The following is a 16959-nucleotide window of genomic DNA, read 5'->3' on the forward strand; positions in this document are numbered from 1 at the left end:
AGGGGGAAGGGAGAGAGAGAGAGAGAGAGAGAGAGAGAGAGAGAGAGAGAGAGAGAAAGAGAGAGAGACTATTTGCGTGTTTTAATACACATGTTCTCCGGGGCGAAGCCCGGCGGGGCATGCTAGTAATATATAAATAAGACTTTTATATAAAGAAATATATGTTTATTTAATTAACAAAAGTGCAATGTTATGTTACAATTGTTGTCAAACATGATGATTAATTACAAAAATCTGTAATGAATAAATTATAATAGCCTATTATTTTGAAAATATGTATTAATGATTTTTTCTCAAACTTCATTCCCATTTTCCATTGCATCTTCATTTATTCTTGGAAGTTCCTGATCTATTTCATCGTAGTACAACTCCGGTTCTGGAAGTCTCCACCGAATAGCGATGTTATGCAAAACGCTGGCAGCATTAACTATTCGAGCTGAAAATGAAGATATTTATACAATGTTTAACAAATTATCTAGTTCTATGAAGAAAGTTTATATTGTTTTTATCATATCAATTATACCTGCAATTTCTGGTGTATAATGGAGAGCTCTCTCCTTTCTGAGGCATCGCCACCTCCCCTTTAAGACACCTATGCATCGTTCCACACAAGAACGAACTCGGACATGACACTGCGTGTATCTTGCTGATGGTGTACCTTCAGGTTCATTCAGCTTAGGTGTCATCAAATATGGGAACAACGGATAAGCACTATCACCTGCAAACAAAAGATATATACAGTTTATTATACATAGAAAAGTATTGTTGCCGAGACTGGAACAAAAAAAACCACACTGTCATCTAAATGTCCTGTCACCTAAAAGCCAAGCATCTCTTCGTCCTGCAGCGTACATCTCTTGCAGATGATTAGATATACGAGATGCTCTCCAAACTCTGGCATCGTGTGTTCTTCCACCATGTGCAGCATTTAGGGTCAAAATTTTACCCTCGTAATCCGATATCTATAAATTTATAAATATATTTAATTACTTTATAGAATTAATCGTGTAGTATAAATTAATACATAATTACAATTTTCTTACTTATTTTATAATTTACTCTATTGTATATAATAATTTTTGTACATTATAAAGGTAATGTTATACATACAATAAGAACATTCAACGAATGATATAATTTTCGGTTAATATAGAGGTGCTCCCTCTCTGCATTTGGTGGAACAATCGCTATATGGGTTCCATCTATTGCTCCAATAACACCAGAAAATTGTGTACGTGCCCAAAAACTGCAACATTAAAATAAAATGTATTCACTGTACAATTAAGGCTCCCTGGGCTCTTATTATGGTTGTGAGAGAGAGAGATTCATTGTTACTCTATTATAGAATAAATGTATTAAACTTACGTTTCTTTAATATGCTGAATTTCTGCATCTTCGATTGGAAATTGAACCCAGTCATTCATTAAAATATTCAAAGCATTGACTATATTGCGTAGAATCTTGCTAACTGTTGGTTGACTTACACACGATAAATAATCTTGACCAACTCGCTTTTGATATGAACCAGAAGCTATAAAATTCAACGCAATTAGAACCTGTAACAAAAAATTATTGCCACAATAAATAAGTTTTCAATAGGAAAAAATAAATCATTATATTACTTTGTAATGATAACTTCAATACCTGTAATTCAATAGGAACTGCATGACGTCGTCTTGTGATTGGTAGTAGAGGTCGTACATCTTCTATCAGCACTCGCACAGCTTCCCTGGATAATCTGAAAAATTATAAAGAAGTTTACCATGTGCTCATTTTATTTGACTGTATTTTCAATTTTCACTGTAAACGTGAGTTTTAAGAAAATGTAACCTCCAAAAGTATGAAAAATCGCATTTACCTGTAAAGACTATGGAATTCACTTTCCGGAATACTAAATGGATCTGAGGCGTCCCGTAATCTCCTTCGTATTCTCAGCATTGTATTATCTCGATGTTGTTGCATAAATACCGCGATTATTAAGTTATCCATTGTAACTTGTAACGAACAGTCTTTTTTCCTCGTCACTCTTGTTTGATTTCACTCACAGAACATATATTTCACCTTTTCACCTAGAAATTTCATGTCGAGCCCGCTCACACGAATAATTTCGTATTTTCATTAGGTGAGATCGACGGTACTTGGGTGAACTACTCACTTTCGTCACTTTCACCCAATCCGAGAACCGTAATAAGCCCCCTGTTCGCCTACTCGACGCAACTGACCCAACTGGAGGCTAGTACGAAGCGATCGGTCTTATCTTTAGCCGCTCGGCTATTTGATCCGCTGGGGTGGCTCGCCCCTACTACCGTATTAGCTAAAATCTTGTTTCAGTCCACCTGGTTGCTGGGATTGGATTGAGACACGCAGCTCCCTGACACCGACGTCCGACGATGGCTCGAATTCCAGGCCGGGCTGCCTCTGGTGGAAACGATCCGAGTGCCTCGATGGCTGAGAAGCGACCAAGAGGGTGTCAGACGCGAACTGCACGGATTCGCCGACGCCTCGGAAAAGGCGTACGCTGCGGTGGTCTACCTGCGGACCGAAAGCCCGAGCGGCGAAGTGGCCGTGAGCTTCGTGGCGGCGAAAACCAAGGTCGCTCCTTTGAAGCAGGTCAGTCTTCCTCGACTGGAGCTGAACGCTGCCGCCTTACTCGTCCGACTCGCCGATCACGCTCGGCGGGTTCTCAAGATCGAAAAGGATCCGACTCATCTGTGGACTGACGCGACCGTGGTGCTGGGCTGGATTCGAGGCCATCCGGCCTCCTGGAAAACATACGTGGCGAATAGAGTGAGCAAAATCCAGCTCACTCTCCCTGACGCCTGTTGGCATCACGTTCCCGGGCGTGAAAACCCCGCCGACTGCGCCTCCCGGGGGCTCTTACCATGGGAGCTCGTGGAACACCCTCTCTGGTGGCAGGGCCCGGCTTGGCTCCGATCTGAGACAGGTCCGTGGACGGCCCCCTTGGACGACGATATACCGGTCGACCTCCCGGAACGGCGCTGTCACATACATGCCGTGGCGACCGCGACGGAGGAGCCCGAGATGCTGACGAGGCACTCGTCCCTGACGAGCTTATCACGGACGACAGCTTGGTGCCGTCGTTGGCTGCGGTGCCTGCGGGCGAGGCGGTCCATCAACGAGGAACAGCCCGATGCTTCCGCTGGCCCCGCACTAACGCGCGAGGAGCTCAACGACGCCATAGTGGGTTGGATCGGCTCGGTTCAATCCAGGCATTTCAAGGGGGAAACGACGGCTCTCAGAAAGAGCGCTCCGCTGCCGGCGCGCAGCTCCATCGCCTCACTGAGCCCCTTCCTGGACGAGCGAGGCCTGCTCCGCGTTGGCGGTCGACTCAAGAACGCCATGCTCGCCTACGACGCCAGACACCCCGTAATCCTTTTTTTTTTAACGTAAGGAAATCTTCAACCTGGGTTCCCTGACCGACTCAGAGTCGGTCAGGTCTGTGGCCCAGGGCTCCTCCGGGTGTTGTGGAGGGGAAGACCCCCCCGCTCTCCGGGAAGAGGACGAGGGGAGGGTGGGATTCCACGCGTGACGAATTTGATAAAGTTCGCCACGCGCAGCCTACCCACTAAAACCTCACGGGTGTCCTTCACCGCGCTTAAGGAAGACGCCCGGGGACTTGTTAACATTGCATCCGGAACGCCTCCCAGCGCCCAGCTCGAAATGAGCTTCCCTCTCTGAGCTGGTGAGCTCTGACTTCGGCAAAGTCATTTACTGTTGCAGTGGGGGGGACACCACCTCCCCCTACCGTTATTCCCTTTGTTATGGGATGATGCTCGACGCCATGTTTTCCCGCCGCGACTCCCTACCTCCGGAGCCTCCACCGTCGGGTGGAGTAGTCCGAAGGACTGGCACACCTCTTTCGCTCTGGCAGCGATCTCTCTTGCCGATCGTGGTCGGCAAGTGTCTACAGGGGGGGGCAGGAAAGACAGGGCTCAAGACAGCGCCCCCACCATACCCCCCTCTCACCCCGGCCAACGAGTATCTGATTTCTGGGGATGGGGACAGGGCACAGGACCAAGCCCCCCACCATTCTCCCCATCCCCCCCTCGCTTATTCGGATTCCGATTGAGAGGAATCGGCCGCGCCTCCGGGAGGGTTCACCTCCCCGCGGCGGATCCTCTGCGCCTCTTCTTTGGCGGACATTACCTGGCCGCAAAAGGCCAGAAATGCCCGCCACTTCCTTTCGTTCCGAACCATAGCCGCCACTATGGCCCGGAGAGAAAGATCGTAACCGACCTCCCCCCTGAGGGCACGGCGCTGCACTTCCCACGCCGGACAATCCTCCAGCGTGTGCTGCGCCGTGTCCCTCTCTTCGTCGCAGTGATGGCATCTCGTCGTGGCCTCCTTACCTATGCGGCACAGGTACTCACCAAAACATCCATGTCCGGTGAGCACCTGCACCGCGTGAAACGACAGTCCGTGTCTCCGACTGTCCAACCACTCGGGTAGACAGAGCCGGACGGCGTCGACTGTCCTCCGTCCGAACTCGGCGTCGGCGAGTTGCTCTTGCCAACGCCGGACGAGGGCAGCTTTCTCCTGGAGCCTTATTTGGAGCCGGGCCCTAGGCAGTATATGTTCTCCCCCTCCCTGGAGCGCCCTAGTGCGCCGGTGCACCTCGGCCGGCTCGGCCCACGACCGAGCCGCCAGCACCAATGGGGGGAGACCTGCCAGGACCGTCGCCGCGGCGTGCGACACCGTGCAATACGCTCGTGACACCCTGAGTGCTACGGTCCTCTGCACTCTTTTCAATCGCGCCTGGATCGGTCGCGATCGTTCCGCAGCCGACGCCCAGACGGGGGCGCCGTAGAGTGCCACGGCGTGCACGGTTGCCGCATATAGCCGGCAAGCGTGGTCGCTCGCCCCTCCCAGATTAGGCATTAGCCTCGCAAGGCTGTTTGCCACTCCAAGCGCCCTGGGAGTCAGACGAGCAAAGTGCTCGCCGAAACTCCAGGTGCCATCCAGCCAAAAACCCAGAACTTTCATCTGGGCCTCCACAGAGACACGGGTACCGTCGACCGTGATGTGGGCCGGCGTTGGTGGCCCCCCGCTCTTCTTCTTGTCATAAAAGAAGACAACTTGTGTCTTCTGGGGGGCCACCCTTTCCATTGCTGCCACGACCTGCCTCACTGCGACGTTGGTGAGCGCGATGGCCTCTCCCCAATTTTCGCCCTCAACTCCCAGGAAGGTGTCGTCGGCAAAGCCGCTCAACCAACACCCCGGGAGGAGGGCAGTCCGGAGAACGAAATCATATCCAAGGTTCCACAATAGGGGGCCGAGCACCGACCTCTGTGAAACCCCCCGCACGACCAATCTGACCCTTACAATGCCGTCTCTATCTGTATAGGCCAACTGCCTGTCCCGGAGATAGTCAAATATTATGGCTATCAGGTAGGGAGGCACGTTGTGATGAATCAGTGCCTCTCTTATCACCGGCCACGGCAGGGAGTTGAAAGCGTTCTGGACATCGAACGATGTGCCCAGAACCACCTTGCCGGCCTCCGCCGCGGCTCTCACGAGGGCCTCGATGCGCATGATCGCATCCACGGTCGATCTGCTCTCGCGGAAGCCATACTGGTCCGATGAAAGATTTGGACCAGTCCGGGACAGGTGCTGGACGATTCGGTCGGCAATTATTCGCTCAAACAACTTACCGACTTCGTCCAGCAAGCAAATTGGCCTATACGCCGACGGCTGGTCGGCGGGTTTCCCCGGTTTGGGGAGCAGGACCATTCGCGCCCTCTTCCAGGCTTTGGGGAACCGGCCACTCCTGAGACACTTGATGTATAGCACCTTCAAGCGCTCGGCCAGTTCCCCCGGGGCCAAGGACCACGCTCTCCCGGGCACCCCATCGGGACCCGGAGCCTTTCCAGTCTTTAGCCGCTTAGCGGCTTTGCGAAGCTCCTCCATCGTGACCCCGAGTTCCTCCTCGTCCCAGTCTATTTCTGGCGGTGCGGGACCACCATTCACCCTCTCCCCGGGATCATCGGGGAAGAGGGTGCTCACCACCTCTTCTAAGAACTCGGGGTCCATGGCCTCCGTGGCAGGGGGCGCTGCGGTCCTCAACTTATTGAGGACCATTAGGTAAGGGCGCCCCCATGGGTCCCTATGAAGGTCCCCGATCAGCTCCCGCCACGCTCGGTCCTTGGCCTTCCTTATTGCGCAGGAGTAGGCCCGCTTGGCGAAGCGGTATTCTACTCCCGCTTCCTCCAGCAGCCTCGGGTAGGTGCTGGTCCCTCCTGGCCCTTAGCCAGCGCCGCCTGGCGTGGACGGAGGTTTGCCTAAGTATGGCAATTTCCTCCGTCAATCAATACGCGGCTTTTCTTACAAAGGGTTTGGACCGGGGCATGCTTGCGTCGCACGCTTGCGTCATGATGTCCCCGATCCATCCCGCGACCTCGTCCGGGTCTTCGGATTGGCCCTTAGGGTCGTTCACCCAGAGCGCCGTGCTGATGGAGGCTTTTAGTAGGTCCCCATTTAGCTTCTTAAGCGCCCATCGCGGGAAACGAGCGTTCGCCTCCCTGCGGCGGGCCCGAACTTCCGGAGGGGTGACCGGGAGACTCATCTCTATAAAAAGATGATCCGAAAGCGATTCTATCTCCTCAGTCACCCTCCATTCGCTCACCCTACGAGCCAGGTCGGGGGTAGCCCAAGTCAGATCAATGACTGAGCCCCCCTGGTGTCTCACGCAGGTCTGGACACCCCCGCGATTGAGCACCACTAGCCCCAGGCTCGCCGCCCAACATTCCAGGATCCTGCCACGCCTATCCGTGACCGGGGAGCCCCACAACGCAGACTTGGCGTTGAAATCCCCGGCCACCATGACTTGCGCCGGCAGGACCCTGTCTAGGATAATCTCAAGATCATTTAACGATCTCTCAAATGAGGCCGCATCGACCGCCGGAGACACGTATACTCCAGCGACATATACGCGGTCCCATTTAACAACGACGAACCCATTACCCGCTCCAATTTTGGAGCAGGCAACGGGCTCGCCCGTCAGCTTCCACGTGATCGCCGAGTTGCCACACTCACTCAGACCACTCACAAAGGGTGATTCTGTGGAACTCTGTATGGTGCGGCGATCACCCCCAAGCCGCAGCCGCGCTCCGCCATAGTCTGCACGAATACGTCCTGCGAAGCACGGCAGTGGTTGAGGTTCGCCTGCAGAATTTTCTGGGGGGGCATTAAAGCTCCGTTCCCTCGGAGGCCTCCGACTCCTCTTCTTCCTTTGGATCCTCAATGGGATTTCCTACCCGTTCCGGGATTTCCGTCGCTTCTCCCTTGTTATCTGGAGGTTCAGGTGGGATAGGTGACGGCAGTTGGGGCATCTGGTTCGCCACCGCTGGTTCGCCCATTGTTTCTTCTCTTCCCAGGTCGCTGGTCGGCGCTGGCATTATGGCCAGCATTTGTGACGACAATATTGACGTCACTTGTGCTGACCTAGTCTCCTTCTTTCTTCTCTGCGCGAGCGGTCTCTCCTCCAGCTCGCCGTTGGCATTAGCAACCGATGCAGTCCTTTTCATCGGTTGCCTACTCAGCCCAGGGAAGTTAGCGACTTCCATACTTCTTATTCTGGGTTGCGGTGCATTGGATGGCCCTGGGACAGCGTCGATCTCCATTGCCTCTTCTCCTAATGTGGAGGGAGGCCTAGGTCTGGTTGCTCCCAGCGCAGAGCGAGGTTTCTTTTTGCTCTTTGCTGAGGAGCACGCCTTACTACCTGACCTATGTTCGGCCGGCCTACCGAGGTCGGCACAAACCGGGCACTTGGAGACAGCACGACACCCTCGGGCTCGGTGTCCTGCATCGCCACACCGGTAGCACCGGGAGCTTCTGTCTACTTCGCTCGTGCATTGAGCTCTCACGTGGCTTCCCTCCAGGCAACGGAAGCACTGGAGGGGGCGAGAGTCCAGGAACTGCACGCGGGCTGTAAACCAGCCCACTTGTAATTTATTGCTCTTGGCGGCATTGAACGCCGCCAGTGGGCATTTTACCAGGCCGTGTTCAGCCCATTATTCCCTTTTTGGAGGACCGACCTGGACCTGGTTCGTTGGGCAGCCTCCCATCTGAGCTACCGCAACTGCCACCTTTTCTTGAGTCGTCGAGTCCTCAAGATCAAGAACTCGGAACTCTCCTGTTTTGAAGGGACGAGTGACCTTGATTCCGGGTCTCCCTTCAAACAGTTTGCTCAGCCTATCGGCCAAGAGGTCTGCCTTGTTGGCGTTATCCCTACCAGGGACCTCTATGATCAGTGCCCCAGTTTGCGCCCTCTTGGGCTTCAAACCGGCGGTAAGTCCCAGATCAGACAGGTCTATTTTAGTCCTGGCCTCTCTGATTAGGTCATCGTAGCCTCCTTCGATGCTTGTCAGAGTCACCGCCGCACATCTTGGCAGTTTCCTCTTGCCGGGCTTTACTTTGTCATCAGCCGTACCCGCGCTCTTGGCTTGTTCAGTTGCCCTGGTGGACTTAGCGGTTGCCGCTCGGTTTGCGTTGGGTTTTGGTAGATTTCCCGCACTCTGGGGTTTGCCTCCACCCTTTCCGTTATCCTTAACCTGTCTCCCGTCCCTTTTTCCTTTTTCCCCCTTTTTTGTCACTGTGGTCCAGGCTGGTTGGCCCGGGATTTCGGTGGCGTTCTTGAGCAAGGTCTGGGTTTGGAGTGTTTGCGCACCTTTGCCAACAGTTCTTTTGTTTCCAGTAGCCGGCGTCGCCATGCTGCCTGCACCAGAACCCCTGTTGGCGTTGGTGTTCTTCGTTACCTCGGCAAACGTTGGCTTTTGTGTGGATCTATTGCCACTGCCAATATTGTTGGCGGCTAGGCCTTTCTTGCCGCCCCCCTTCGTAGTCCCCTTACCTTTTACAGCAGGGGTCTGTCCTTTCCCTTTCCCTGATTGCACGGGGTTGTTAGTCAGGGTGGGGACCTTTTTTAGAGTCGGGTTCGGATTAACCCCCATTCCCGTCATAATGCGCGAGATCATCCCCTCCAGTCTCGACGTGAGGGTAGAGAGGAGTCTCTCTTCCATTGTCTTGTCGGATGGTTGTGGGCTCGGTTGCATTTGTAGTGGCGGCTGCTGCGACTGTTGTCGCTTGGGAGGCTTAGCCTTTTCCAAAACCGCAGATTTGCCACCCAGCTGTGGGCGACGCAGCTCCGGCGCTCCCATCGCCTCTACCTCGGCAAGTAAACGAAGGCGGTTAGCTTCAGCCTCCTCCCTCTCCAACCTCGCCTCCTCGTCCTCCGTCTCCATCATATTCTCCGCGTTTGTTGCATCCCTTCCTTCCTCGGATGCATTGGAGTCGGGGATCACATTCGTCTTATTCCTCCTTCGACTTCCGCGAACGGGTGAGTCCGGGAGAGGTGCGAGCCTTGGCTCGTTCGTCATTTCCATAGGTACGTACTGTCTGGGGGGTAGTGACCTTTCCACTAGTTTCCTCAACTTGGCATTTTCCTCCCGCATTATAGCCATTTGGGCTCGGAGCTCTTCCAACTCCGCATCTCTCTCCCATTGGCTATTTTGTCCCATACGTCCGGCTAAGAGCGCCACAGCCGCTGATATCGTAGCGGCCGAAGTGTTCAAGACCTTTTGATCCTGGCCCCTAAGCTTTTTAGCCGTTGTGCAGACCTTGTTTACACCGCGGACAGCTTCGATAATTCTATTTGGGAGGTCCACTGTGGGGGCCATCCTTAATTCCTCCATTTTCCGTTTCTCTATGACCTTCCTATTCCTAGATAGTTCGGCCGGAACAGCAGGATTTTCCAGGTCTTGAATCCTGCGTTCCTCCCTCTCTCGCTCCCTCCTGGCGACGAAGTCCTTCCTTTTCTCATAATCACCCCTACTCCCTTTTTCCTTCCTTTGGGTGTTTGAGGCGCCCTTACCCCTTACCAATGGGGTATCAGAGGCATCCGAAATCTCTATTATTTCATCTTGTTCGAGTGAGTCAACATCATTCAGTGTGGCGTTAGCATCCGCATCTGAGTCGGCCACATTGCTATCCAAGGTAGAGACAGCTTGCCTTATGACTTCCTCGAATTGGGGCCCTCTCTCTCCTGTGATGGGAACGGTGGAAATCCTTCCTTCTATTGCAGCCAGAGTTCCTCCCTCTCGGGGGATCTTGGCTGCTCTCTCTCTAACACTTCGCGGACCACCCAGCTTCCCAGGCGGCTTACCTGAAGTGTTCTTCTCCTTCCCTTTGTCGCCATGTACTGGAGAAGAGATTCCGACGTTCATCGGAATGTTTCTCCCCTCTTCTTCATTTACGGGGGTGGACTTATCCCTTACCGCAGTAAAGACGGTTTTGGGACCGACCCCGTCACCCGTAACTTCTTCGTTCCTTTTTCCGTTAGCCAAAATAATATTATCCATGAGTATATAGTCTCCCTAGACCCTCCGCGGCTCGCCTTCCAGGGCATGCCCTCTCTCCCGACCCCCAATGTGAAGATCGGAAGAGCCCCGAGTTCCCCCGGGGAGAAGGCTACACCCACATCCCAGGAGTTTTCAACTGGGAAGAGTCCCTGCCTCTTACTCCCCCACTGCCGCAGTCCATCAAGGGACAAACGACAATGGGCTTTCCGGGGTCCCCTGCTCCGACAACAGGGGCACCGCAGGGGGCGCCGCCACGCGCGGGAGACATGACCCCCCCGTTGTTCCGGGCGTAGGAGGCTGCAACCCCTCCACCGCCCTTCCCACCAGGGAAGCCGGCAGAACATCCGGGGTCGTCGGCCGAGGTACTCTCCGCACCGACGCCCCATATCGCTCGTCAGCGAACTTAGGGTAGGGGGGAACACCCCACTGTACACCTCACGCGCGCTAAGCTAGACGGGGGGCGGATCCGGCCGAGAATCTCGATCCCAGTCCCCACCCCCGCCAGCCGCCCGCGAGAGGCCAGGGCTTAGGGCGCCTCCCAAGTGTCGGAGTCGTTCGCTGGCGAGCCTACACTCGCACTTCCGGCCCTTACGTCCGGAAGTTAGACCCGCCGGCCCCGACCTCGGAATACGTCCGAGCGGCCCGACGAATCTCCCACCCAGGCTTCCCAACCCCGACCTCGGAATACGTCCAAGCGGCTCGGAAAAGCCCTCCACGCCGGCGGCACCGTGGGTCCACGACCCTGGTGTGCAAGCCGCCGACATGGGCCTCTCCTCCAGCGTCCGTCCCGGAACCACGTACCGGGACTGTTTGAAAGAGGGTTACCTCCTCTTCCCCTGCCGGAGCACCGGCGTGCAATGGGGATAATGAGAGGGGGTCTTCCCGTCCCTCGGTGAGACGGCATCCCTGCCCACCTCGGGAACGGGGAGATCAAAAACCCTCCCCAAGCCCCAACCTTTTAGGGACACCTCCCACCCTGCCGGATCACCGGCGTGCAATGGGTGAAAGGGCCCTATCCCCCCGGACCTAAGTCCATACCACCCCATGGTTTTTTATCGAGGTTTTCCTTCCTCTAGGCTGGTGGGGAATCAACCTTTCCCCCTATCGGTCCCAGCCGACCGGGCGTTTGAAGTCGGGGTCGCCTTCCCCTACCGACGCTTGAGAGCCAGGGAACGAGTTCCCTGACAGGGGCGCCGGACCCTATTGTACCCCTCAATCCCGACGAAGTCGAGAGAAGGGTACGGCATGCTCTTAGACCCTGTACCTCCCCACCGAGCCCTCCCTTCGGTAAGACCGAAGGTACTGCCTCAGTGGATCGTTGGTACAAGGAGCCCTCTCACCACGCCAAGGTGGCATGCCACGAGAGGGAGACACCCCGTAATCCTGCGGGGACCGTCGCACTTAACGATGCTTATTGTGGAAGCGTGCCACCGGCGGACGTTGCACGGAGGAGTGCAGATGACCCTCGGGGCCCTTCGCCAGGAGTACTGGATCCCTCGCGGCCGTACATTGGTGAAGGGTTGTATTCGGCGTTGCGTGACGTGCGTGCGATGGCGGGCGGCCTCCCCGCAGCTTCTCATGGGAAGCCTCCCTGGTCCAAGGGTAACTCCCGCTCGAACATTCCTGAACACGGGAGTCGACTACGCCGGACCAGTGTGGCTGAGGACTTCCAAGGGACGAGGCCAACGAGCCTCTAAAGCATTTATTGTCGTGTTTGTATGTCTGTGTTCCAGAGCTGTACACCTCGACGTGGCCTCGGACTACACCGCCGACGCATTCCTGGCTGCGCTGCGCCGATTCGTCTCCCGCCGAGGCCTGTGCCAAACGCTGTACAGCGACCGCGGCACAAATTTTGTCGGTGCCGACGCGCAATTACGCAATCTATTCTTTGCAGGCGGCCAGGAGAGCCGACGCATCGCCGAGCGCGTCGCCGAGGAGAGGATCTCATGGCGCTTCAATCCCCCCGCGGCGCCTAACTTTGGCGGTATCTGGGAGGCGGCCGTCAAGTCGACCAAGCATCACTTGCGGCGAGTGATTGGCGAGGCGACGCTCACCTACGAGGAGATGGCCACGTTACTATCTCAGGTAGAGGCGTGCCTGAATTTTCGTCCACTGCAGGCCCTGACGGACGATCCGGAGGACCTCAGCCCACTCACTCCCGGCCACTTCCTCATAGGCTTGGCCCTCAGCGCCGTGCCAGAGCCGTCACTGACGGAGGAGAAAACGGCCCGATTGTCTTGCTGGCAACAGGTCCAGCAGATGCGAGACCATTTCTGGGCACGGTGGTCCCGGGAGTACCTACAGACGCTGGCTCATCGGCCGAAATGGCTCAAGGCCGACATGGAGGTGCGAGCGGGCCGCTTGTGCCTCGTGAGAAGCGAGACGACACTCCCGACCAAGTGGCCCCTCGCTCGGATCGAGGAGCTACTCTCGGGAGACGACGGCCAGGTTCGCGTCGTCAAAGTTCGGACGGCGGCATCGACGCTCACGCGGCCCGTGAGCAAGCTCGTCCTCCTCCCGGATTGCGACGCACCGGGAAGCGAGAAATAATCGCGAAATCATCGTCTTCTTGTCGTGATCGCTGTATATGTTATTTGTGTAAAGTAAAATTAAAGCAACACATATCTCCCGCGTACGACCATCGGCTGAATGCTCGAGCAAAATAGTCCCGTAAAAGAAATCGCGTCGAAAGCAAACTCAGGCAATTATAAGTTAATAGTAGTTTCCGGTTCGGCGAATACGCGGCTCCCAAAGCGCATACGCGTCAGCGAAAATTAAATCGTAGGTTGCACCATACGAGGCGGACGGAATGTTCGCGATCGAACCTTAATCCCGCGTGAATAATCGCGAGGAGAATTCTATATCAAGCCTAGCATTATTTCGGGAACGACTGACGTTGTTCTCGGAATCTTCGAGAAGCCGAGAAACAATCTCTTGTTTTTCTGCGTGTGCTTGCTCTATCCCCTTTGTCTCAGTAGGCGACGTAAACATTCGGGACGGAGCTCATGACCACGGCGAAAACAGCTGATCGGTTGCCGACTCCGAAAGTCGCTGAGTTCAAATCGAACGACGCGTCAGTGGGTCGGCGACCGATTGGCTAAACTAATTGTTCGGCTCGTTACTGGGGATGCGTGACGCGTGGTTATAAGAAGCCCGAACCTCCGCGCGCCGCTCGCACTCGCTTCTTATACGGTCTTACCAATCTTAAGTGGCAATTCAAGCGGTATATAACCCGTCGTTTTCCGCGAAGCAATAATTCGTGCGGCGCGAACCGTGGCTCGCGGAATAAGCGTCGCTTTTCGTGGAATTAAGAACTGTAAATAGAACTGTAAATATACCTGTAAATAGACTACCAAAACCGCCTTTGAAATAATACCCTCTCACACGCCTCTACTTCGATCCTTCCTCCGCCTCGCGCACACTTTATATGCTAAAATTATGGACCTTTGATTGCGTATAAAGCTGGGTCTAATCAACCCAATCTTATAAAATTATATGTGAAATAGGGGTAGAAAAGACTGAAGAATATAATAAAATTAAAAATAGCCCAATATTTCAAAATTTACAAAAGTTAGAGCGACCACAAACATTTCTTAAAAAATTCAAAAATTTTTTTAAAAAGAACCCCTTTACCGATTATCGCCAAATTCAATACCAACCTTCCTTGAATGATACTCTATCAATTAAAAAAAAAACAACCGATATCTCAATATTTGCGGAAGTTAGAGCAACCACAACATCAAATCTGCACACACATACACACATACGGACATTTTTTTAAGGCGATATTTCGACGTTTTACAACAATCTGAACATATTAGCAGAAAAAACTCAAAAACCAATATCTTTGTTGGTTTCTCTTCTACCCCTATTTCATATATAATTCTTTTAAATTTAGTTGATTAGACCCAACTTTATACGCAATCGAAGGTTCATATACAAAATTCACGAAAACAGCTTCCTCTATGAGGAAGCAAAATGTTTTAGAACAAAAGTTGTTCAAATTAATTAGAAAAAAAGGCTGATACAATAAAAAATAGGGGTTTTTATTTAAAAAATTTAACTTGGGCCCTCCCCTAGCCCAATACAGACCCCGGATCCATAATCTAATAAAATTAGCTGTTGGTTCAGTTTGAATCCTCCAATTTTTATCTGAAACACTTTTCCCATAAACCAATACTTTCTGAGATTGGACGTTCCGAAACTTTTGATACACATATGGTATAAAATAAGAAACAGCTTCATATAAACAAAAGTGTGCAATGATTTCATATCTAAAATACATATTGTAAAGTTATACATATTAAATACGTAATGTTATTTAGCAATATTGTATTTTAGATCAAAGTATTGTATTTGTGTCCAAAATACAAGTATTTATACATACTTATGTGTAACTTTATATTTCTTGGATATAAAATAATTGCAAACATTTTATATTTAGCAATTTCTTATTTTATATGTCTCTATATACGCTTTTAATGTATATATTCCATTGTCGTGAGACAGAAGTCAGGATAGCAGGATTGCGACACTGAGCGGTCGGCGCAAGTTCTGCTAATTGCTTCATATGCCTTAGGTGGCATTCCGAAGCTAATTTCAATTAGGTTAATGCATCACCAAGTTGCGCAGTTACGAGCTGAGGCAACCTGATCCCGGAAACAGAAGTGCTGACAGCCGGGTATCGACACCAACTCGGAAGCTATCCGAGTTGGCAATAGGGCAACAAACTCGTACGCGATAAAAAGCCTGCCGAGGCGGTGGGCAGTCAATAATCAACAGCTAAGCGTGTACGTGCGTCATAATTGTTAGATTGAACGAACTTACCTGTGAAGTTTGATCCTAATTATGCCCTATGTCTCGTCCGGATGGAATAACTATGTAGTCGTGCTCTTGCATGCGCCTAGACAACAGCATTTAAAGCATTGCCCTAAAATGCAAAAAGCAAGCGCGCGCTTGCGCCTCTCCAGCGCTCTCCGCGCGGCCCGCGCCTCTGGGCGCCGCGCGCGCCCGTTCTTCATAAGTTCAAAGAAAACAAATCGCGAAATATCAGGGAGAGAAAAAACACTGAAAGGGTGGGCGTTCATCCGGACGAGACATAGGGCATAATTAGGATCGAACTTCACAGGTAAGTTCGTTCAATCTAACAATTATGCCCAATTGTCTCGTCCGGATGGAATAACTATGTAGTTGTTCAAAGAGTCGCGATTTGTTAACCAAATATTGAAACATAACAAGAATATTATTCATATTTTAATGTTGATGACGTAAGATGGGCAACGCATAAATATATAAAAAATAATTAATAATCTTGTTACATTAGGATGCCGTAACCCAGCGAGAAATGACATGTCTATAGACGTCGGTTAGATGTCGAAACGACATCAGCATTCTGGTTGGGAAGTAACAATTGTGGTTTTTTTTCCTCCGTTATGCGCTAGAGAATATAAATTAGACCATTGTGATAGAAAGACCGCGGTACTGAAATCCTCTGGATTAATGGTAGGCCTATTGTAAAGAATTGCGAAAAAGTGATGGGATTCACTGGTCCAACCTGGCGCGTACCTAATTCGGTCGAGCGAAAATCCCCCTTCTAGCAACTTTTAATGTTGACGCGTGACGCGTATTGTGAGCTGAGAAAATAGTAGTATCTATTCCGCATTTGTCTACGCTCTGTCGAAACCAACTGCTTGCAGTTTGAGCCGTGATAGCTTTATATGGCCTAGCAAGAGAGATAAAAAAAGAAATCACATTCCGATGGCCATGGATCCTTAGTTCTATCTATGTAATATTCTGTTAGACAAATGATACAAAGATTCTCGTGGTCCTGGAGACGAGGACAGAGAGGGGGTTGAACACGGCCCGGTACTGTCTTGATTCGATCAGGAATCCGCAATATCAATTTATCATTAATAGAGATCTGAGATATTCGAAAGGAAGAGAGTGTCAATACACGCTGACCCGTAGCAAGAACAAAAGGTAGAATAGGTTTCTTGGTAACGACAATCAAAGGACGTAAATATGGGTAAATAGAAGATAATTTGATGATCACCGGAGCCGGATTCTAGACGTAGTCATAACGAGACTGTGGTCGATGCCGGATTTATGCTTTCTTTTCCGTCTTCTTGGGCAGCAGAACGGCCTGGATGTTCGGCAGGACGCCACCCTGGGCAATGGTCACGCCGGACAACAGCTTGTTCAATTCCTCGTCGTTGCGGATGGCGAGTTGCAGATGACGGGGAATGATCCTAGTCTTCTTGTTGTCACGAGCGGCGTTACCGGCCAACTCCAATACTTCAGCGGCGAGATATTCCATCACCGCGGCCAAGTAGACCGGTGCACCGGCGCCAACGCGCTCGGCGTAATTTCCCTTCCTCAGCAGTCTGTGAATACGGCCCACGGGGAACTGCAGTCCCGCCCTGTTGGAACGAGACTTCGCCTTTCCCTTGACTTTGCCACCCTTTCCGCGTCCAGACATGTTGCTCAATTAGCGAATACGGGTTAACGGAGATCCTTCGTTCGTGAGAACCAAGAGGATTGTGCGCTGCAACACCTTTGCAGAGACGCTTAACCGCCGGACGTT

General features: G+C 52.2%; 4 protein-coding genes across 4 annotated transcripts; 1 reads left to right on the plus strand and 3 right to left on the minus strand.

The window, feature by feature from the left end:
- Positions 1-38: 38 nt before the first annotated feature.
- Positions 39-2034, minus strand: LOC139824136 (putative nuclease HARBI1). Its single transcript, XM_071796629.1, has 7 exons — positions 1859-2034; positions 1645-1738; positions 1366-1556; positions 1111-1246; positions 818-962; positions 524-718; positions 39-436 (listed from the first exon to the last, which is right to left on the minus strand). Exons 1-7 carry the CDS (start codon positions 1987-1989, stop codon positions 294-296), a joined length of 1035 nt encoding a protein of 344 aa, XP_071652730.1. The 5' UTR covers positions 1990-2034; the 3' UTR covers positions 39-293.
- Positions 2035-6325: 4291 nt separating this feature from the next.
- LOC139824104 (uncharacterized) lies at positions 6326-7206 on the minus strand. The gene is made up of 2 exons (XM_071796597.1): positions 7067-7206; positions 6326-6860 (listed from the first exon to the last, which is right to left on the minus strand). Exons 1-2 carry the CDS (start codon positions 7204-7206, stop codon positions 6326-6328), a joined length of 675 nt encoding a protein of 224 aa, XP_071652698.1.
- A 4628-nt stretch (positions 7207-11834) lies between these two features.
- On the plus strand, positions 11835-12926 carry LOC139824105 (uncharacterized). The gene has a single exon (XM_071796598.1). It carries the CDS (start codon positions 11835-11837, stop codon positions 12924-12926), a length of 1092 nt encoding a protein of 363 aa, XP_071652699.1.
- A 3546-nt stretch (positions 12927-16472) lies between these two features.
- LOC139824120 (histone H2A) lies at positions 16473-16911 on the minus strand. The gene has a single exon (XM_071796608.1). It carries the CDS (start codon positions 16852-16854, stop codon positions 16480-16482), a length of 375 nt encoding a protein of 124 aa, XP_071652709.1. The 5' UTR covers positions 16855-16911; the 3' UTR covers positions 16473-16479.
- Between the last annotated feature and the right edge of the window lie 48 nt (positions 16912-16959).

Source organism: Temnothorax longispinosus, unplaced genomic scaffold, assembly GCF_030848805.1.
Source record: "Temnothorax longispinosus isolate EJ_2023e unplaced genomic scaffold, Tlon_JGU_v1 HiC_scaffold_27, whole genome shotgun sequence".
NCBI classification, from domain to species: domain Eukaryota; kingdom Metazoa; phylum Arthropoda; class Insecta; order Hymenoptera; family Formicidae; genus Temnothorax; species Temnothorax longispinosus.

What these genes read in the sequence shown, in the direction of transcription:
- LOC139824136 (XM_071796629.1), bottom strand. Translation starts at nt 1,989, where the DNA reads ATGGATAACTTAATAATCGCGGTATTTATGCAACAACATCGAGATAAT. An exon ending in CAGTTCCTATTGAATTACAG is followed by an intron (nt 1,557 to 1,644) that starts GTATTGAAGTTA and finishes TTTTTGTTACAG; the next exon opens with GTTCTAATTGCGTTGAATTT. An exon ending in AAGAGATGCTTGGCTTTTAG is followed by an intron (nt 719 to 817) that starts GTGACAGGACAT and finishes TTTTGTTTGCAG; the next exon opens with GTGATAGTGCTTATCCGTTG.
- LOC139824104 (XM_071796597.1), bottom strand. Translation starts at nt 7,206, where the DNA reads ATGCCCCCCCAGAAAATTCTGCAGGCGAACCTCAACCACTGCCGTGCT. An exon ending in GTTCCACAGAATCACCCTTT is followed by an intron (nt 6,861 to 7,066) that starts GTGAGTGGTCTG and finishes TATCCTAGACAG; the next exon opens with GGTCCTGCCGGCGCAAGTCA.
- LOC139824105 (XM_071796598.1), top strand. Translation starts at nt 11,835, where the DNA reads ATGACCCTCGGGGCCCTTCGCCAGGAGTACTGGATCCCTCGCGGCCGT.
- LOC139824120 (XM_071796608.1), bottom strand. Translation starts at nt 16,854, where the DNA reads ATGTCTGGACGCGGAAAGGGTGGCAAAGTCAAGGGAAAGGCGAAGTCT.